The sequence below is a fragment of the Podarcis liolepis genome (genome assembly GCF_965112155.1).
Source record: "Podarcis liolepis genome assembly, chromosome: 2".
In the NCBI taxonomy this organism is placed as follows: domain Eukaryota; kingdom Metazoa; phylum Chordata; class Lepidosauria; order Squamata; family Lacertidae; genus Podarcis; species Podarcis liolepis.
In genome coordinates, this window is record NC_139555.1 from 3,588,794 (window position 1) to 3,611,342 (window position 22,549).

Below are 22,549 nucleotides of genomic sequence, written 5' to 3' on the forward strand. Positions count from 1 at the left end.
CAGATTGAAAGAAGAATCACTACTCACATCTCACTTTTGCGTCTAGTTAAAAAGGTGGTGTAGGTTTCTGCATTGCTTTTAAAAACCTGCTAAATCGGTTTAATGAAAGGCAGCCATGGGAGAAACAAATGTATATGTACACAAGCCTTTCTCAGCCTGGTACCATCCAGCAGGTTTGGACTACAACTCCCATCAGCCCAAGCTAGCACAACCATGCTGGCTGGGTTTGATGGGACTTGTAGTCCAAGCCATCACAAGGAAACCAGGTTGCGAAGGCGGACGCACACTATGGGAAGAGATGCCTCTTTCAAAGCACTTGCAATTCTGTTACAAAGTACTGATTGTTTCCAGTCCATAAAACAGAGCTTTGAGTGGTAGTAAAACAGAGCACTTGTGTATTTGCTACCTCAATAATGGAGTCTTTTGTTTTGTGAAATATACACATCACGAATAATGGACAAAGTTCCAGAGAGTCAGTGCAGTTATATGTGGAGCCTAAGAACATGGTCTTTTGTTTCTTTCTGCATGGCTAGCATGGTCTTCAAACTGCTCTCAGGTTTTGATCCTTGGCCATCATTGTTTTAATGTCTGGATATCATCTTGCTGACAGAATTAATAGTGTGTGTATCAGGCTCAGGGCAAATACTAAGGACCACGTATATATTTTATTACACTTAATAGCCTACGTTTTTTCCAAAGAACTCAAAGCATAGTATATGATTCTCCTCCCCCCATGTCCCATTCCTCCTCCAACAGCAATCATGCGAGGTAGATTAGCTTGAAAGAGACTGATTGGGCCAATGTTACCCAAGTAGGTTCAAGCTTTAGATCATGTGATACCAGTTGTGTACCAGTTACATTAATTGTTTATTCATTCCCAGGCTCATTTTTTAAGTGTTGGTTTTGGGATTTAAAGACACATATTGTTTGAGACCAGGTTACATCTGCCTGTACCCATATGAACCTGCATGAGACTTGAGGCATCCAACTTTAACAACTGTCTGGTTGGCAGGTACTAGGGACAGAGCCTTTTCAGTGGGGGCCCCACATCTTTGGAACTCCCTTAGGCAGTGCATATGGCTCCTTGTTGATGGTGGTAGTAATAGTAATTATTATTATTATTAATTATTGTTGTTATTAACAGAAATTTTATTATTCAACTGGGTTGCCCCAGCCACTTGGCGGCTTTCAACGTATATTAAACATGACACATTAAAAAGCTTCCCTAAGCAGGGCTGCCTTTAGAGCACATTTTAAAGACTGCCCACCTCCCACCAGCTTGGTGTTCAGCTGATGGTTTAACACTCAGTTTCATGTTTATATGTGTATTTTAATGACTTTTGTTGGCTGCCTCAGGAGGGTTTCTACCATAAAATATGAGATCCAAATGTGTTAACTAAGTTAACTTAATTGTGACTGGGGATTTAGACACAGGCTCCCCCCGCCCCCCGCTGTCCTTATCCAACGCTCTGACCGATAGATCACTGGCTCTTTACCAAGTGGTAATCTACCATGAGACACATTTTACCACTCAGTAAACCGGGCATCCTGCCAGCGTGGCTTATCTTGCAATAGGGACAGATTAGAAAGGAAGGAAGGAATTGGGACTAATTAATTTGGTCTACCTGCATAGAAATTTGTGACTGGAGGGTCTCACTGTCTTGGTTAGGACCGTTCTAAGCTGTTGTTTCATAAAAAGCCTAAAATCTTCAAAGCGCTTGTATGTATGTTGACGCATAACTTATTTTTATATTTACTTTTTGCACTTAAGTCCCACCTTTCCCTTATCATTAGCTTCAGCAAGGTGGTGGCCTTCTGTGCCTTCAGACCAGACCCTGGGTCTAGCATTTTGGGGCAGGCTCATAATCTATTTGCCTTAGCTGCATCATTTTAGAGAACACGCCCCCCCCCCAATTTATGTGGGAGTTAAGTTCCAGGGATCATGCCTAAAGCCAAAATCACATACAGTCAGTGGCCTGTAGGATTGCCAAAGTCATTTCCCCCAGAACCCCTTTCCCCCATAGAGATAGAGATAGATGATAGATAGATAGATAGATAGATAGATAGATAGATAGATAGATAGATAGATATGACTTGCATAAAGCTGAATGCGCACAAGTTAAATGTGTGTATGTTGCAGGCTTACTGTAGTTCCCTGTCCTCAAGAACAATTGGAAAGGAAGGCAAAGGAAAACTAGAAGTAGTTGCTTGGACAAGGAGTCACAGTGCACAAAGCACACTAAAGCAAGCTGGTTACAGCTGATAATGATATGATAGCATATGAATACACTAGTTAGTCCCGTGCTGAGAGGTGCATGTGAAGCTACCACTGATGTATGCGCTTGGTCAGTAGCCGTGGCCGTTGTCTCTCTTCTCCCCACTAACATTGTGCCGATCCCCAACAGGTGATATTGAAGGCAGAACCAGTGCACCCCTTTGGCCTGGCCGTCTATGGTGACTACATCTTCTGGACAGACTGGGTGCGTCGTGCTGTGCAGCGTGCCAACAAATACGTGGGCTCCGACATGAAGCACCTGCGCATTGACATCCCCCAGCAACCCATGGGCATCATTGCTGTGGCCAATGACACCAACAGCTGTAAGGAAAACACCTTGCCTCTTGGGGGGGTGGCGCAGTTGGAGAGTGACCCCTTTGGAAAACGCAAGATGGGTAGAATGGTGCTCCTCTCTTTGTTTACCCTCCAGTTCTCCTGTGATCCTTGTAGGCTCTCAAATTGTCACCTTCCTCAGCGATTCGGAAGGAGAAGTGGCCCTTTCTTTCTCTCTGGCCCTCAGCAGAACTCTTAGAGCCACCTGCACCTACCCACATAGCTCCAGCTGTTTTAGGACTACAATTCCCATCATCCTTGACCACTGGTCCTGTTAGCTAGGGGTGGGAATTGTAGTTCTAAAACAGCTGGAGGGCCATAATTGGCCATCACTGCCTTAGGCTATATGATAGATTGCCGTTTCTTTGGCTCAGCTTTGTTTGGGCTATGCACACCCAAGAGGGAGGGAGCGAGTGAGCGAGCGCACAGACAGGTGTCCACTGGGATGCAAACTGTGCAAATAAATATCCACCTAGCCCAACACAGCAGCCCCCCAGGAAGTAACAAATGAAAGGCACAATAGTGTTAGTCTTCAGCTGTTGCTTCCTCTCCCACCTCCATATCTGGTAATTAGAGAGATGTTTTTTCTAAACATGGAGGCTCCATTCTGAACTACTGTAAATAATAGACATTCTGAGCTATCATAAATAATATACATGGTTACGTCTCTTTTCTCTTGAGTTTAATCCTTTTTATGCTAGTGACTCACATAGGTTAATTTTGTTCTGCAAAAGCAAGTGTTCCCATGCGCCCAGCTGCAGAGTGGAGGGAGGAGGGTGACCTAGTCTGGAGCGTCCTGTGGCTGTTGTATGACAGCAGCAGGGTTCAGTTCCAACACATTGTGGCTATGTGATGGTTAGAGCTTTCAGCCTTGAGCTCATCATTCAAGAAGGTTGCCAATTGGTGTGAGGCTGCAGCATAAAAACAGAGAGGTGGTGGTCAGACTTTGGCCACAGTTCTCTGCATGTTCACTTGGGAGTAAGTTCCAGAGAACTTAGCTGGGCATGCGTCCAAGTAAATATACACAGGGTTGGGCTGTAGAACTTGCTTTGTGCCTCTCAGACCAGACTGTTCAACCCATATTCTCCCAACTCCGATTTTGCTGCAGCTGTTTCTCTTCTATTCTGACTCTTCTACCCAGGTGAGCTCTCTCTGTGCAGAGCAAACAATGGTGGTTGCCAGGACCTATGCCTTCTCTCAGCCAAGGGTGAAATCTCCTGTTCCTGTCGTGGTGACAAGATCCTTCAGGAAGATCTTACTTGCAAAGGTGAGCACCCATATGAAGCACTTGTATGGGGCATATGAAGGTCATGTGGTTGTGTCTGTTTCCACGAGATACATCCATGCTAAGGGGCATGGTAGGGCAAAAACTTGAGTGCTGTGCACAGGCTGGAGGAAAAGGGAGGGGCTGTTTGTTATATTTCCAGATCTGGATCATCTCCTCTATTTTGACCATGGAATTACATGTTGATATTTTACAGCATTGGTAGTTGTACACCTTAGCAGAAATGAACAAAGCAGTTTCTACACACATGCAAACCCATGGGTTGCAGAATTATGCAGAATTTCTGCAACAGCCTCTCACAGGCTCTGCCACCCACTAATCTACCAGTCTGGCAGGTCTCATGGGCCCCAGGTCTGTAGTATTGCATGAAACATCCTTTGTCTGGAAATGCATGTAATATGTAGCTGTGTTTGTGGGATTACAGTAGTTCCAGAATATAAGCAGGGCAACAGCTTCAGTATTTTGTGCAGACCGAAATAAGAGTGTTTGGCAATTAAACACTGGCAATTAAATTAAACACTGGCAATTAAATAATTAATAGAAACTCATTTATGTGCAAAAGAAGTTAGAGTGGAATGCAAAAAGGCACAGGAAAAATATTAACTCTAGGCTTCACTTCTGGCAGAAGACTGGCCATCCACCAATAACAGCTGCTGGATAGCTCAGTTGGTAGCGCATGAGACTCTTAATGTCAGGATCATGAGCCTCATGTTGGACAAAAGATTCCTGTATTGCAGGAAGTTAGATGACCCTTGTGGTCCCTTCCAAGTCTACAGTTCTATGATTCTAAGTAAAACACAGCTGTGAATATGGCCCCCTTTTTAGAAGTTTATTTGGGATGCATGAATCTCTCAGTGCTCTTGATGCCACTAGTTTCTCGTCATAAGAACACAAAGAAGAGCCCTGCTGGATTAGACCTCTCTAGTTCAGCGTCTCACAGTGGCCAGCCAGACACCATGGGGAGACCATAAGCAGGACAAGAGCACATCATAAATATGACTTGTGCAGAGGGTCATAGTGAATACATATAAATATTCTGTGGTGACTTTTGTTCATATGCCAGTACTTCTTAGAAGCTTAGGTTATTAAATGGTATATAAATACCTCAATTAATCAACTAATTAACTATATTCCCATTAAAGCAGAATATTGCTTTGACCTGATAACCCTCACCCTCACCCCACCCTCCATCCCCACCCCCACTGTTCTGAAGGTGCCTTTCACTTGCTGGTACCAGTTCCAGCATTTCCCCCTCCCAGATGTCAGGTGCAAGTGCACAGGTGGTTGTGAACATGAGACACATCGGAAACAGTCTCCCGTGAAATGAAATGCTGGGCTCATGTTGCTTACACTCATCCCTGTTCTCCCTTCCTTAGCGCCCAACTCCACCTGTAACGTGCTCAATGAGTTTGAGTGTGGAAATGGTGACTGCATTGATTTCAGCCACACCTGTGACGGCGTGGCCCACTGCAAGGACAAGTCGGATGAGAAGCAGTCCTACTGCAGTAAGGCTCCTTCCTGTGCTCCTCCTGCTTCGCTTCTTTCCTCCCTCTGCCTATGGATAAATTGGATTCTTCCCCTTGCACCCATGGGGGCTAATAATGTGGCTTGCACCAAGGGGCTAGGTGCCACTTTTCCTTTTTCCTCTGACCATTTGGGGGCAAAGAATTCATCCCATGGTTAACATGAGAGAAGTGGGCTGGGTTGGCTGGAGTGCTGCCCTTCTTGTATCCTTGGGAGAAAGCAGAGTTCTTAAGGTCTAAAGCTCTACACACAGCTGTTGTGGTCCACCCTGAGCTCTATGGATGAAGGGCAGTATGCAAAATTAATAAAGAAGAACTACTACTCTCTGTAGTTTACAGAGAGTAATGCAAAGGTCCTTTGCATTACTCTCTGTAAACTACAGCCCTCTCTCTCTCTCTCTCTGACTGACTGATAGATATGTCAGTCAAGAAAAATTTCCCACACAAATGGTTTTTGCTCTTTTTTATAGCATTAGTGGTCTCATTTGCAAAGTAGCATCTTAGGGGGACATATTCATTATCACCCCTGTGTTGTGAGAATGGGGCCGCTAAAGCCCTGCTGGATCAAACCAAATGTCTGTGCTTTCCACATTGGCCACATTGGGAAGCTCACAGACAGGGCTTGAGCAGGTAATAGCCCTCCCTCCAGCAGTTGGTGTTCAGGTGAAGACTTCTACCGCTGGACCTAAATGAATTGTGAGTTCCAGCAGATGAAGGATACAATAAGTCCTGCCTTATAATCTACTTCTCTTTGCCACAGCCCACATTGTGCTGAGCAGGTGGGAGGAGGGCCCTGCTTGCCACTCTACGCCCAGATATGTCCATTGTGCAGAAAACACTTGGTGCAGGGGCATGTTTAGATTCTGCTTTAAGAAACTTTAATGTGGCTGAAATCTACATAAGCCTTCTCAGTGGGACTGAATTCCATGCATCCATTCATGCATTCATTCATTCTCTCTCTCTCTGTGTGGTCCTTTTGCACACATACTCACTCACTCACTCATACGTTTTATGTTGCAGACAACCGCAAATGTAAGAAGGGCTACCTGCACTGCACCAACAAGCGTTGTGTGCACAGCAGAGACTGGTGCAATGGGAGGGACGACTGCGGGGACAACTCAGATGAAGTGCCTTGCAACAGTAAGTGCTCTTCAGGAGGGCTACCCCTGCTATCTGTCAAAGTTAAGGGGCGAGGAAAAGGTTTCATTGTGTTCCCCTGCTCTACTAAGCATTTGTTTGCACTAGCCTTATGGAGCTGCAGTTTGGCTTCCCTGTTACATTGTGTTACCTAATACTTAATGCAAAGCATCCAGCAGACATAAGACTGAACCACGGAGAGTGCTCATCCATTGCTGGTTGTCTTCATCCTGATTCATGCACAGGGAAACAGTGGTTTAGCTTGACAAGCTAAGCCCTGTCCTCAGAGGACATTATTCAGCTCTCTAAAGTTCCTGATCCTGTTGCCAGCATATTGGTGGCTAGAGTGTTGGAATTAGACGAGAGTTAGAAATCCACATTTGGCCACCTGGGTCCATCAAGTCTGTCAGCCGAGCCTCCCTCACAGGGTCGTTGTGGGGCCATGTATGCTGGTCTGAACTCATTGGCACCAGATTGGCATACAAAATGGATGTGATGATGGCGATGATAACATGCTACCCATTCATTTCAGAGACTAGCTGTGCTGCCACAGAGTTTCGTTGCCGGGACGGGACTTGCATCAGTAACTCGAGCCGCTGCAACCATCAAATAGACTGTGAGGATGCTTCAGACGAGATGAACTGCTGTGAGTGTTACGCGGGCATGTGAAATGCTGTGGCACACACTTTTCTACAGGTTCCCCCCACCCCACACTTCTCTCTCGCATATCAGCTGTTTTCAGTTGGCCAGGGCCAATCCATTCTGCTCTTCCCTCAAGAAGGAGAGCACCTGTCGCTTCCCAGCCCCATCCCCATTGAATATTAGCTGATATGTCTGCTCTTGGCAGCTCATCCATGGCAGGCATTTAGCTGAGTGCTTTGTGGCAGTCTTGAAAGAAGTTGGATGAAGAACTGTATATCTGTGTGTGTGTGCAAAGCAGGTGAAGATGCAGCTCTGTTAGAAAAGGGCAGCCACAGAATCACAGAATGTTATAGTTCAAAGGAACTTGGAGGTGATCTAATCCTGGCTCCTGCTCAGTGCAGGAATCTTCCTGCTGCAGCATCCCTGCCAGATGAAAAGAAAGATGCAAGAGGAAAAGAGCCAGGCATTGTGCATCTGCACTGCCATTAGGGTCGGGGTGCAGAAGCTGTGGCTCTCCAGACATCATTGCGCTATTAACTTCCATCAGCCTTAGCTTGCATGGCCTACAGTCAGGGAGGATCAGAGTTGTAGTCCAGCAACATCTGGAGGGCCACAGATTCCCCATCCCTGCAGCAGGGACTCTGGAGTTGCGTATGAAACCTAGAACATCCCAAAATTTCCACCAGAGGTTCCCAAAGTAATCAGCAGGGTAGACTAGTGTGCCACAAGGGAGACTGAATTGTAGGTTGAAAACCTAAGCCACTGGACCACGTTGAATACACTGACCACACCATCACCTGTTGTAGCATTCTTCAACCTTGCAGGATCATCTTATCCCATATATGCCCACTGTTGCTAATGCCATACTCATTCCCCAGTTATGAGAAAGCAAACTTTTAATGTGGCAGAACCTGTGCTTTGGAACTCCCTGCCTATTGACACGAGGGAAGCACCTTCCCTTTGGGCACCTATTTAAAGCATTTTTGTTTAGGCAAGCCTGCCCAGACACATAGATGTTGGCATGTTTTTAATCTTTGTTACTGATAATTTTAATTATTTATAAATGTTTTAAATTAATTTAAACTGGATTTGTTGATAATTTTTTGTAAACCACTTAGAGATTTTACTACAATTATGTGGGGGGTGTAAAATACAATTTTAATATATGTATGTATATCTATTTATTGAAACCTTGGCTTCCCAGATGTTGTTGGACTGCAGCTCTCATCATCCTGAGCCAACTTGGCCAATGGTCAGGGATGATGGAAATTGTAGTCTTAACATCTGGGGACCCAAGGTTGAAGAACACTGGCCTTTTGGATTGGGAAGTTCCCACGCAGTATGGATTCCCCACTCCCACCCCTTCTAAACCATGAGTGGCAACATCATCCAGAGGAAAGGGAATGTTCCCTGCCACAGCCTGTACTGCAGATGTCAGGCACAGAGGAATCCCAGAAGCATTACTGTTACTATCCGCTCCTATCCCTGATCTTTGTCCGATAGGGTTAAAGGAGAGGTGGTATACTGGGAGGCAGTATTCACTGGGCCAGCCACGCCTCTTTTTGTTGTTCTGGCAGTTGAGTGAGAAAAAATATGCATGTGCATGTGTACATCTTTTTGAGTAGAGTATGTCAAAAAAATTAAAGACTGCAGCTATCAAAAGTCTGGGAAACACTGTTTTGCAGCCCTAAAATTTGGCACACCTGCTGTTGGAATGGCTTACACAAAATAAGTGCCATTCTATCATGATTCACACACAGTTTACATGACTGCACAATTTGTTTCGTCTCTTAATAGCCACCACGGACTGCAGCAGCTTTTTCAAACTGGGAGTAAAAAGTACCGCCTTTCTGAAGTGTGAGCACACATCCATGTGCTATGTTCCATCCTGGTTGTGTGATGGCAGCAATGACTGTGGAGACTACTCAGATGAGCAGAACTGCCCAGGTGAGCTGAATGTCTGAGACTAGCCCTTGGACTGGCAGGCATTGGGCCTTGGGGGGACAGAGGGGACACTTTGACACTTCGAGAGAGATGGAAGCCTTGGTTTTAAGCTGAAGGAGAATTCCTCCTCTGGTTGGCATCTTCTGGCCTTTATACACCTTCCTTTCATGGAAGCCAGATAAAATGAGGAAATCCAAACTGAGCAGTGCCTTCCAAACAGTGTGATGTTCCTCACCCCCCATTTCAAGAAGAAAAGGAGGACTACCTTCTTCCATATCAGCTCAGTATTTGTTTCCATCAAATCACAGAATTGTAGAGTTGGAAGGGACCATGAGGATCATCTAGTCCAACCCCCTGCAATGCAGGAATCTTTTCCCCAACATGGGGCTCTACCCAAAAACCTGAGATTAAGAGTCTCATAGCTCTACTGACTGAGCTATCACACTATTAACGGGTGGGAGAAGGAGGAAAATAAAAATAAACCAAGGAACGGCTGTGGAACTGCAATATTTACTGTTGTTGACTCTCCTGCTTGTAAGGTGAAATGTTCAAGAATCACTGGTTACTGCCTGTTTTGTAATTTCTTGCTTTTAAATTAAAACCCTTAAAATGTTGGTGGTGGGGATATATCTCTAGGTGACTTCCATCACTCCCTGATTGGTTTATTCTCTCTCCTTCTTCCCTGCCTCCCCCAGGTATTGTGAGAAAATCCAAGTGCCCAGCCAACTACTTCGCCTGCCGCAGTGGGAGATGCATCCCCATGACGTGGACCTGTGATAAAGAGAACGATTGTGAAAATGGCGAGGATGAGACACACTGCAGTAAGTGTTGCACCTGCACCGTGACTGTGAGCTATAGGATTGGTTCCTGCAGCAAGGAATTTTAGAGTTGGAAGGGATAGTGGAGGTGATCTATGTTAGGATATTTCCGTTCCACCTTAAAAGGGAGCAGGCTTTGTGAGTTACAGAGTCTGCGTATTTCCTGTTCACAGGATGTTTCTGTTGTGTCTATGCTTTCGTTTCTCTCTCTGTGCCTGAGACACCGAAGCAGGCAGTCACGTTTTCTTTGTTCTGACCAATGCTGAATAAAATTGTAAATAATGCTCTCCTGCGTGCATCTTTCGCTGTGCATTATCTGCTGATAGAGCGTCCATCAGCTCTGGAATGTGGCAAGCTATTTCTGGAGCTCGTGTCGCTAATTGCTGATACTGCGTGTCTACGGGAGATCGATGGACGTCCGGAGGCGGCGTGGAGTCTGGATGGATGATGTCTCCCTGGCAGTATCCCAACAATCTAGTCCAAATGCCTTGTTCAGTGGAAGATCCAATGATTAATAGATATTTAAATGGCATTATTATTTATTGTGCAAAAATGCTGGAGAAGTGATTGGGAATTAGAACTCTTTTCAAATCCTTAGGGTGGTTTAGGTTTTGGTTACAGAAGTGCCTGTTTTCCCCCCCAGATAAGTTATGCGTCCCAGTGATGTTTGAATGCAAGAATCACCGGTGCATCTCCAAGCAGTGGGTGTGTGACGGTGCGGATGATTGTGGAGATGGCTCTGACGAGGACCACCGTTGCAGTAAGCCTTCACTTCCATTTTAGGAGGGAAAGAGGGAGTGAAGATGGGAAAGCATTCTGGGTCTTAATAATAGAATTATGGAAGGACTTTTTAAAAAAATGTCATTGTATCCAGGTCTTTGCCACAAAGCAAGGCCATCTATCTACTGGCCCCTCCTCACCTCCCAAATATCAGCATATGCACCCCTGATCACAGTGAAGAAGAAGAAGAAGAAGAAAAAGGAAGGGCTGTGATGCAAAGGAGGCGTCATTATAGGACAAATACTTTGGGATAACATGCACAAATGTACCAAGCTTCAGTACTGCAGTGGGAAGCATAAATAATGTTGAGGTCATGTGATCTGGGGGTAGGGTGGGAGTGGGATAATTTCCAGAGACCACCTCCAGAAAAAAAAAAACCCCACTGAGTCACCTGAGAGGAAATTAGCAGTGTGAGCTTGAATACCAGCATCCTGTTCCAGGCTGGAGCAGTTCCTGATGAAGAAAAGCCCTCCAGCTCTGGAAGGCAGGTGGTTTTCTGGCAGGCCAGAGCAAGGAAGGACTGGGTCCCCGGTCCCCACCCCTGCTCTCTATTTATTAATTTTTCCCCACCCATGCAAAGCTGTCATCGCGTAAGTGATGGCATCGTGAGTTCCCTGTACCTGTTACACACTGCTCTCAACATGATCCACTCTCAACACACACACGTCAGCTCTCCATTGCTTTTCTGAAGTAATGCAGTTAGAACTCAGGAACCCCCATTCCCCGCTCTCCATTTATTTATTTCCTCCCACCCAGCCATGCACGCAGCAGGTTTTCCTTGCCTATCAGGCTTTAAGAAGAAGGCACAAGGGCTCTGGGAACATCCTAGAGTCCTCATGCCTCCTTCCCAGAGCTCCATGCCTCCAGGAGCTTTCCAGAGCCAAATAAGCAGCCCTCCACCTTGTGTGGGGTGGCAGTCCCAGGGGTTCCTGGCTTTACACGATTTTGTCTTTACATGTGGACCCCCGGAACAGAACCCTCACAAAAGGTGCCAGTTGCCTGTTGTGTTGAGAGCAGCAGCAACCTCCTTCTACCTGAGTACTTATTTTGACTCTGTTAGTAATTGTCAGTCTCTTTACATATCCCTTTTGATCAGTGGCTTCTGCTCCTCCAGGTCACAGCACTTGTGCTGCAGGTTCCTTCCAGTGCCCAAACAGCTACGTGTGTGTCCCAGAACGCTGGCTGTGCGATGGGGACAAAGACTGCAATGATGGTGCTGATGAGAGTGTGGCTGCTGGCTGCTGTGAGTCGCTTCTTCTCATTGCTCATATTCTGATCATGATCACATGTCGGATGGTTTCTTGCTGACTTATTCCACTAGTTCCCTCAGACTGGCTTGGGTTGTGTTGCATTTTCCCTTTTCCTCTTCAGTATACTCTCCTTGGTGCTGAGTGGGAATATGGGTTAGTGTTAAAGACACCGTGGAGGAGAGAGAAAAGGGATTCAGTGGTAGGTACGAAATCCTCCCTAGTGGCACGTCACTGGCCCAGTTCACATGCCACAGTAAACCATAGTTGATGGTTTAACACAGAAACACCTGCCCGGGCAGTCTGTCTCTTCCCCGCAAACATATCGCGTCCAGTGCTATTCCAGATCACCTATTTCGATATGTCTGCCTCTGTGCCAAGCTGTGTCACGTTCCTCTCAACCTCTTTGTAGCCTGGGTTCCTTCCATAGTTACAGAGTAGACTGCATTCTTATCAGTCTGAAGAGTCATAAATTACAATTCCTGCATTTCGTCCTCCAGCAACCACCGAATGATGTACCAAGACAATCACAATCACAAATCAAATAAGCATTCAGTCAGTAGCCAAACAATCCCACACTTCCCAACACTTACCTCTTCTCATTAATCAGGAGAGGGCAGAAAAAAGCAAAGGCAGAAATTTCAGTGTAACATTAAACCGTCCTCCCTCCTCCTTCTCCATTCTGCTGCAGGGATTTCCCCTCAAGACATTAAAATTCCATTTAAATGCCTTTAGAAATTTCAGTTCTTACACAACAGCTGATTAAGTCACAGCCTGCATTACATGTCTTGTCCAGTGAGTGATTCTTAGTTTTACCCAATTAGTCAAATTGAAGGAGGACTCCTTCCATTCGTTATGGCAGCCATTCTTTGGCAGACGATTTGCTCCCAGCGTCCCCCTCATCCTGCTTTCTAAGGGGGCAGTCGTGGAGTCAAATGACGTCTGTGGGTGCTATAGCCTCCCCGATTCTTCCCAGGGAGGTCTGGGAGAGGTCATGCCTCATTCTCCCCTTCCCCTCTGCCAGAATTTCTTTACAACCCCCAGAGGGACTGTAACTGTTAGGGTCGTTAAATGTCCAGGGATGTTACAAATGTTAAAAATGATGTGTGATGCTCTTTAAAGTTTGAAAGGAGTACGTTCTACATGCTACAAAACTAGTAAATGTCCAAATGGTTATTTAATAAGAGGGGCAGGGTTGCAAAAGAGAATATGGGAAAGTGACTACACGTGTTGTGATGTCTGATTTCAGTGTATAACAACACATGTGACGAACGGGAGTTCATGTGCACCAACCGGCAGTGCATCCCCAAACATTTTGTGTGTGATCATGACCAAGACTGTGCGGATGGCTCTGATGAAGCCCCAGATTGTGGTGAGTACAGACCTAGAACAAGAGAGTAGGCAAAACCATCCAACAGTTCTCCAGTTCGGGTTTTTGAATTGAAAGTAGATATTTCAGGGTAAGGGGGATATTTCTGGAAAAACATTTATTTTTCATGGAGTCTCATGGGTGATTCCATACGGTTGGGGGATCGCATAATAAATGGATGGTGTCCCAGTGCTACATAGCCAATCAGACTGGCAAGCACAGCTGGCTGGAAGTGAGAGCAAGGGAGGACAGTGTAAATGACTGGGGTTCAAAAAGTGGTTCTTTGAGGTCTCCAGTTGCTGTTTTTCATTTGTCAGCTCTCAGAGACTGTCTAGCCTTCTGTGGTTTGCCCTCCCATCACCACTGTGTCCTTTGGTCATGGTGGCTGACAGTGTGTCCCAGTTTCAGCCTCTGTTATCCCTGATGACTTTGTAATGGTGCACCAATCTGTACTCATATGAGTAGCAAGGCTGGGAAAGCAGCTGCTGAGCCTCTGCAAACCTAGCCAGGTTTAACATAAGGTCTGAGCTTGATGGACAATCACTTGATCTCAGATTCTTCTGAGTGGGCAGATGGTTAGTAGTTGCTTTTCTGAATAATTTCCATGCTTGGATTTTATTGGTTTTTTATGGTTCTTTGTTTTTTCCAATTTCTTATTTTTTTTATTAAATTGTTTTGGACTGTGGGTGCCTGGGCCCCCGGCCCCCCTGGAGATGGCTCCAGTGATAGGATGTATCCCCATTTACTTTGCCTTCACATGCGTGTTGACTCTCATATCATTGGAGCTTGTTACATAGTAAGAAGAGGCTCATGTTTTAGCACAGCCTGACTTTCCCATCTCCCCCACCTTCCCTCTTTCCCCTCAGAGTACCAGACATGTGGCCCCAACGAGTTCCGCTGTGCCAATGGCCGCTGCCTGAGCAACAAGCTTTGGGAATGCGACGGCGAGTTTGACTGCCATGACCAGTCCGATGAAGCCCCAAAGAATCCCCGCTGCTCTAGTCCTGGTAGGCTCTGTGATGGGTAGGGAGATGGGAGAGGCCTGGCTGCTTGCGGTTTATTGTCTTTATTTTGCATTTAATTCCAGCCTCCCCACACCTTCCATTGGTCATGAGATGTGTTGCAGTCTACACTTGAATTCTTAATTGTAATATTTTGATATTGCAGTTATTTTATCATGAATATTATGAAACTGTTCTGAGTTGTATTTGTGCATATGAATATTACATGCTGTGTGTGTGTGTGTGTGTGTGTGTGTGTGTGTTTTCTCATGCTTTCTGTGTGAAACCCATTGAGTGTGTCTGTGGCAAAGCAGTACACAAGGTGGGTGTACAGCTGTGGTAGGGAGTAGACCAGCCACATTTAGAGTGCTTCTGTGCATTCACATGTGGTGGGGTAGCTTTAGATTGTGTGGAGAGAATCATGACTGGTCCATCAGGAAGGAGGTGTGTGGAAAGAAAGAGAAAATCTCACCGCTTTGAGACCACCCCTGGCATCTCATTTCTAAGTCTGCCCTGTCTAATTCCAGAGAGCAAATGCAATGACACCTTTTTCCTGTGCCGTAATGGGCAGTGCATCTCCAACGACCTGCTCTGTGACAACCAGAACGACTGTGGCGACGGTTCTGATGAGCTGAACTGCTTCATCAACGAGTGTCTCAACAAGAAGCTAAGTGGCTGCTCCCAGGAATGTGAAGACCTCAAGATAGGCTACAAGGTTGGGCCTGCTAGTTCATTCTCCTTCGCTGGTGGTCGTACTTAGTTGAGCCAAAGGCTGTTGTGGTGTGCTCTTTCTGGGGAGCCACTGAGCACAGCTTTGCCATCACCATTATTGTGGCAGTTTCCCCCCTTAAGCTGGTGAGGCTACAAGGTGATGCTGTGTGTGGGACAGCCCTCCCACCAGGTGGGGCGAGGTGGCAGGTTTTACAGGGGTTGCTATTAAACAGCAGCAAATTGTCAACTGTTTGGTTTGTATGCATTTTTTGCCGGAGGGGTAGGGCTTAGTTCACTTGGGAACAGCCCTTTGCTTGTCGTATAGAAGGTCCCAGGTTTGGGGTTTTTTTTGGCACCTGAACAAAAAACTTTGCTGCTATGCCAGTTGCATCTGCCCAAAGAGGAAGGCAGGGGAGGAAGAAAGGGAGTCATGGCTAAGTTGCATTTTCTATAAACATGAAAACTAGAAACTTAACTTCAAATAAGTAAATAAATCTGACATTCCCTTGGTTTTATCTCAAAATGTGTATTCTAAAAAGAGGTCTGTGGTAGGGCAGGGCACTATATTCTGTCCATCCTGAGAACAGGGCCTCAGAGCACAATTCCCATGTCTGTGTGAATGGGTGGAGGCATGCCTCTTAACCTGCATTGAATAGAGGTGGGTGTCACAGCCTATAAACCTGTCATGACTTTCTGCTGCCCCCTGCAGTGCAGATGTCGCCCCGGGTTCCGGCTGAAGGATGATGGAAAGACTTGCATTGACATTGACGAGTGCACAACCACCTACCCCTGCAGCCAGATATGCATCAACACACACGGCAGCTTCAAGTGCTTGTGCGCAGATGGCTACCTACTGAAGCCAGATGACCAAACGAGCTGCAAAGCTGTCACAGGTGAAGCTGGTCCTCAGTGCCGTGAATGTTCTTAGAGCTCAGCAGAAAGCAGAAGGGTCCTGTCATTTGTTAGGGCAAGTGAAAACTTTGCAGCACAGGCCAGATGGCCATGGACCATATGGGAGTCTTCGCCTCTCTCTGTGCATCCCAGGAGCCCTGACCACATATCCCCTGTGCTAGGTAACATGGGGATGGTTGTTTTGGCTGCACTGGGATTGCTGAGGGGCAGCTGAGAAGGGAAGGGAAAGCACCCCCTCCCTGGTGATACTGATGCACAAAAGATCACTTTCCTTGTGCTGCTGTTAGTGGGTGCATCTGCATTGCTGGAGCATAGGCGATTAGATCATCCGTTCCCCAGAGGTTCCAGTAGAAGACTACTGACCCCATACTGCCGTTACCAACTGGGGCACACCGATCCTGGGTGCATCAGGATTGCTTAGGCATGGAGGTTTTATCCCCAAATCTGTCTGTCCCTCCCTCCCTCTCTATCCACCCCATCTCTGTCACACATGCATCGAAGTTCTGAAGCAACTGCTAATAGCAGTATGGGAACAGTGATCTTGGCTGCTTCAAGAGCACGTTGGTGGTGAGGTTGCATTGTGTGTGCATGTGTATGAGAGAGAGGGAGGTTACATGTGTGTGCTTTGGGGAGGGTGTTGTCTGTGTAGAAGTGTGAGTGTGAATGTGAGGGTATGGGTGAATGAGTGTGGGAGCAAGGGGGTGCCAGCCCTGGCCCCACCCACCAGTAAGTCTGGCCTGCAACCACCTGCCCATGGCCACATTTGGCCCTCAGCAGCACAAAAATGTCATCCATCTCTGCTTTGGGGTTTGGTGGGATTAATCTGAGTATTGAGTATGGGCAGGGCTGGCCCAAGACATTTTAGCACCTGAGGCAAAACACAAAATGGCACCCTCTCCCTGCCAGGGAAGAAGGAGTGAGTGAAGATCTACATCAGCAACAAGCAAGGGAATAATGATCTAAATCGGGATCTGCTGCCTCTGTGGATCCTGCCGCCTGAGGTAGTTGCCTCACCTTGCATCACGGGCGGGCCAGCCCTGAGTGTAGGGTGGCAGGTGCAAAAGAGGGCAGGGAGCACTTTGAGTTATGTAGAAGATGGAAGTCACACCTGTTGTTCTCCTCTACACAACAAATGACAGTGCAGGAGCCCCCTGCCTTCTTTTGCACCTGACACCCTACTTAAGTTGAGAAGCAGCAGGTTTAAAAGTCAGTCGGTGGTGTGTATATTTGTGTGAAAAGGCCCTTATTGCAGTCATACCAACATTAGATGTGGCTTCCTTAGAGGTTGGTGTGCTCTGCTTTGTCACTGATCCCTCCCTTTCTTTCTCAGATGAGGAACCCTTCCTGATCTTTGCTAATCGGTACTACCTAAGGAAGCTTAGCCTGGATGGATCCAACTATACACTGCTGAAACAGGTAAGGAGCTTTGTAGGAGGAGGAAGTTCTGTATGAGCAGATTTTTGGGGAAAGTATTTTCTTGTATTGTGGCTTAGAAAATATCCAAGCAGCATTTCCTGCCCCCCCTCCCCCCACCCGACACACGACTACTGTGCTGATTGCCACTTCTGTTCTGCTCCCAATTACCTGCCTTGTGCCTGCTGGCCATGTTTCTTTCCCAGCCCCCTTCCATCTGATATATACATGTGACCCATTTAAGAAAGAGTGTTCCAATAGGTGGTTGGACATTTATGGTGGTGGCTTTGTCCGGCACTCTCCCAGGTGTATGGAAAGCCTGGGTGGGAAAAGACTATTTCATGGCAGAGTGCCATACCTGTGGGGGAAAAAAGAAAGTGCCTCATTGCAAAGCATCTTCATGATTGTTTCCGTTGTGGAGCCCCTCATTTAGAAATAGCCACTCGCTCGAGAGCAGCTTATTCTTGTGGACAGCTTAGCTTTCCCATGGCACTCTCAAGGCGGTTGTGCTATGAGACAGCTGCCACAGGAAAGAAGTTGCTATCTAATGAAAAGCCCCTGTAAGCTCAAGGCTTAGCCACAGAGCACACTGCCGGCTGCATCCCTGCATGAGTCCCTGCTCTGACTGTGCCTCCTTCCAGCCAGCTTCTGGTGGGGGCTGATTGCTGTCTTCATAGAACTGGTTCACTTCCCGGTGCAGAGATGCAGCAGAGTTGCCTGTTCCTGGAGGGTGCTGGTTGTTTCAACTTTGCACACAGTATTGCCTCCTCCTAATCAAAGTGCATGCCCAGAGGAGGGTCTCATTTAAAAATGTGCAGTGGTGCCCCGCAAGACGACTGCCTCGCAAGATGAAAAACTCGCTAGACGAAAGGGTTTTGCGGTTTTTGAGCTGCTTCGCAAGACGAATTTCCCTATGGGCTTGCTTCGCAAGACGAAAACGTCTTGCGTTTTTTGCAAGTTTGTTTCCTTTTTCTTAACACCCTTAATACAATTGCGACTTGACTTCGAGGAGCAACTCACAGAACGTGGTGTGGTAGCCTTTTTTGAGGTTTTTGGCAATTTTTGAAGCTTTTCCAAAACTTTCCCGACACCATGCTTCGCAAGACGAAAAATTCGCTAGACGAAAAAACTCACGGAACGAATTAATTTCGTCTTGCGAGGCACCACTGTACCTTTTGCCAGGGGCTTTTGCCAGAACATATCCTTTACATGCAGAAGGTCTCAGATTCAATCTCCAACTTCTTCAGGGAGGGCTGGGAGAGACCTCTATTGGAAGCCCTAGAAAGCCATTGCAAATCAATGTGGATAATGCTGAGCCTTCACATGTTCCTGCACCCTAAAAGGAAGCCAGTGGGGGAGGTATAAGAGTGAACTGTGTCTTCATTTGTCATTTTGGGTGGTGGGGAAAAGCCAACGTGCCTACACAGTGTCATCATAATTTATTATGATTGTTATAGCACTTTTCCTGAGTCCAAAGAGCTTCGCATGCATTATCTAGTTGTAATCCTGTAAGGATTATTATGTGCCAAATTGACAGAGAAAGCAGCTTGCCTAAAGCAACCTAGTGAGCTCATGATAGTGGTGAGACTCATACTAAGGACTCAGCCCTCTGAGCCACAGTGCTGTTGTTCCTGTGACATAAGAACTAATGCCTGTCTCCTCTCTCGGGGGGCTTAGGGGCTGAATAACGCTGTGGCTTTGGACTTTGACTACCGGGAGCAAATGATCTACTGGACGGACGTCACAACACAAGGCAGCATGATCCGTCGCATGCACATCAATGGCAGCAATGTACAGGTGTGAGACCAGTGTCATTTGTGACCATCATCTGAGGCCCCTCCACCCTCCAGAGGGTGGCAGCATGAAAACAGGCCTTTTCTGCAGTGGCTCCCTGCTTGTGGGCTGCTCTCCCCAGGGAGGCTTGCCTGGCACCTTCGTTGCATATCTTGAGGAGCCAGGCAAAAACATTCATCTTCTCCCAGGACTTTGGCTAATTAAATATACGGCCTTTTAAAGTGTGTGTGGGGGGGTGTTGGCTGGTTGTTATTATGATGTGTGCTTTTGTGTTATGGAAGGACCGTAACTCAGGGCTCACCCGCACTTTGCTCCATGCTTTCTAGGCACAAGTCTGGGCTTGCCAGGTTCAGGTTTGAGCAGTTTGTTGGCCCCACACTTTCCCCCAGGAAAGCTGCTGAATCGGAGCAAACAGCAATCCATGGAAAACCCAGTTGCCATTTGCAACATTTCAGTGGTAAAATGTGGGTTTTCCCAAGGCAAGCACCGGGACAAAAACTGCTCGAACACAAACTTAGAAAGTCCAGACCTGTGCCTAGAACTGAGCCCTCTGTGGCAGAGCACCTGTTTTCCATGATGTCTCCAGGTAGAGCTAGGGTTGTTCCCTGTCTGAAACCCTGGAGAGCCACTGCCCATCAGTGTAGAAAATACACGGCTGGGTGAACCAGTGGTCTGGCTCAGTAGAGACAGGTTTCTGTGTTTCCCTCCCTGTAGGCTCAGGATCAGCTCCCATGCGCTCAAGCAGTCTTCGCTGCACCACATCACAGACCTATGCAGGGCTTTTTTGTGCTTAACCTTTCCCCCTCCTTCCCTACCCACCCAAAGCAAACCAGTTTGTCTAAAAGCAGCCTGTCCACAAGCAGGGAAGGCATTCCTTTGACCAGAGCTTCCTTTAGTGTGTTCCTTCCTTCACGCTGTTATTTGCTCTTGTGCACTTCCAGGTTCTGCACCGAACTGGGCTGAGCAACCCTGACGGCCTGGCTGTGGACTGGGTGGGTGGAAACCTGTACTGGTGTGACAAGGGAAGGGACACCATTGAAGTATCAAAGTTGAACGGGGCCTACCGGACTGTGCTGGTGAACACAGGGCTACGGGAACCGCGGGCGCTGGTGGTGGACGTGCAGCACGGGTAAGTCTGTTGGATGGCGTCTGGGGCAGTGCCCAGGTTTTAAGCAGTTTAGGAAGTGCCTTAAGCTTTATCTATTACTCTCATGTTTAGGGAAGTTTTTAATATTTAATGCTGTATTGTTTTAACACTGGATTGGAAGCCACCCAGAGTGGCTGGGGAAACTCAGCCAGATGGGTGGGGTATAAATAATAAATTATTATTATTATCATGAACACTCTTTGTCCATGAACTCCCAAGGAGCAAATTAATGTGCTTTCCAATTCTTCTGAAATCCCATCCTTTTAAGAAAGAAATATTTAGCCACTGAAGAAATCAGAAGTGGCAGGAAGTTTGGAGTTAAAGATAAACTATGGTTTAATGCAGAGGTTCCCAAACGATGGTCTGTGGACCACCAGTCACCCTCAAGCTTCATTCAGGCAGTCCACAACATGCCTGTAGTTCAGGATTGGAGCCAGCACACCTGTCACATTAAATACTTACATCAATTTTTAAATTGGCTTTTTATTGCTTCTTTTATTTCTTACCTTGTACTTCATTGTATTTCAATTTGAATTATATGGAATTAAAATTGTAATACCATGAAATACAATATATGAGAAGTAAAAGAAGCAATAAAAATACAATTGAAAATAATTCAGCATCTCGCAGAGCAACATTACAGTTGCTAAGATGGTAAGCAGAAGAATCATTAAGTAGTCCACCAAGATCCTCAGCCATTTTCAATTAACATGAATGATTAGCCTGCTCTGTAGACTGCTGAAATTTCACCCAGCCTGCTGTTCCCTTTTAAAAAATGAGAGGAAACAAACCAGAGGCTGGCTTAGCATTATATGTGAACCAGCATTTGTAGTTTGTCTCTTTCTGAACCAATCACATGGTTGGTTTGTAGAGAAACAAACCATGAGCTCTAGTTTGCATATAACGCTAAACTGGCCTCTGGTTTCTCTCCTCCTGATTCCATAAAGGGAGGAGCAGACAAAGCACAATTTCAGCACTGAACATACTGCTCGCTTGCATTAAACTATAGTTTATTTTTAGCTATGGTTTATTGTTACATGCAAACAGCATCTTTGCCTTGTTGTAGTGATATTTAATACGCTTTGTAAGTAACTTGGAGAGCTCTTGTTACTAGTGGGCTAAATGAATGAAAGAATGTGGGGAGTGACCCCAGCTGCTGCTCTATGTTTTTGCTATTTGTGTTACTCACTCTCGTTTGCTCTTTCCTAGGTACTTGTACTGGACAGACTGGGGTGACCATTCCCTGATTGGCAAGATAGGCATGGATGGCACAAACCGGAGCGTCATTGTGGACTCAAAGATCACCTGGCCCAATGGCCTCACCCTGGACTACGTTAACAGCCGCATCTATTGGGCTGATGCCCGGGAGGACTACATTGAATTTGCCAGCCTGGATGGCTCTAACCGGCACATAGGTAAGAGAGCTGAAGGAACTGTGAAGCTTATGTTCATATGCACATTGGTTGAGCCGAGTGGCCATCACTTTCATGGGTTGGGTGCCTAGAGGCAGTAGCTCAGTTGGAGAGCACATAGCTTTGCATGCAAAAGATCCCAGATTCAATCCCTGGCATCTCCAGGTAGGGCTAGGAAAGAGCCCTGATGGGAACCATTTGGAGCAACTGGCGTCAGGATGGAGCCTATACTATAGACCCGAGGGAGCCAAGGTGGTCCCTTCCAGATGCTGTTGATCCATCAGCTCCCATCATCCGTAATCAAAGGCTATATTGCCCGGGGCTGCTGGGAGTTGGAGTCCAGTGATAGCTGGGGGGCACCATATTGGGCTATAGACAATAATAAGACAGTGCTCTGATTTGGTACATGACAGCTTCCTAAGGGAGGAGAATGTTAATTGAGTGACCAGATTTGGGGAATGCAGCTAAGGCATTCCTCCTGAGCCCTTGTACAGCTCCAGTGTAGTTGCTAAAGGGGTGATCTGAGAAGGCCCCACTTCTAACCTTGCCATGGCCAAGGGGTCACATAGGTAGCTGAGCTGGCTCTTCTTCCCTGGCTAATCTTATTTTCTGGTTTTGGAGACTGACTTGGGTGGGACAGTCTGATTTAAAGTTGTTGGGATGGGGTGAGGAGCATTGCAAGCATAAGCCAAGTTAATCACCCTGTTTCTGCTCACCGCTTCTGCCTTGCAAGTGCTTCCTTCCCTCAGCCCCTGAAGTAGCAAAATGAAACAGGCTTGGAACCCCTTGGGAGGTGTAGTTCCACT

General features: G+C 46.6%; 1 protein-coding gene across 3 annotated transcripts in view; it reads left to right on the forward strand.

Annotated features, from left to right (window-relative positions):
* Nucleotides 1–22,549, forward strand: part of LRP1 (LDL receptor related protein 1) — a 326,669-nt gene that overhangs the window by 260,801 nt on the left and 43,319 nt on the right. For all 3 annotated transcript variants that reach the window (XM_083486061.1, XM_083486059.1, XM_083486060.1), the window contains 17 exons: nt 2,406–2,598; nt 3,750–3,875; nt 5,270–5,398; nt 6,437–6,556; nt 7,086–7,199; nt 8,993–9,142; nt 9,835–9,960; nt 10,601–10,717; nt 11,852–11,980; nt 13,234–13,356; nt 14,220–14,360; nt 14,882–15,069; nt 15,775–15,958; nt 17,308–17,393; nt 19,068–19,187; nt 20,126–20,313; nt 21,541–21,746. In XM_083486061.1, the coding sequence (XP_083342187.1) occupies nt 2,406–2,598; nt 3,750–3,875; nt 5,270–5,398; nt 6,437–6,556; nt 7,086–7,199; nt 8,993–9,142; nt 9,835–9,960; nt 10,601–10,717; nt 11,852–11,980; nt 13,234–13,356; nt 14,220–14,360; nt 14,882–15,069; nt 15,775–15,958; nt 17,308–17,393; nt 19,068–19,187; nt 20,126–20,313; nt 21,541–21,746 (2,440 nt within the window). The remainder of the gene's footprint in view (nt 1–2,405; nt 2,599–3,749; nt 3,876–5,269; nt 5,399–6,436; nt 6,557–7,085; nt 7,200–8,992; nt 9,143–9,834; nt 9,961–10,600; nt 10,718–11,851; nt 11,981–13,233; nt 13,357–14,219; nt 14,361–14,881; nt 15,070–15,774; nt 15,959–17,307; nt 17,394–19,067; nt 19,188–20,125; nt 20,314–21,540; nt 21,747–22,549) is intronic.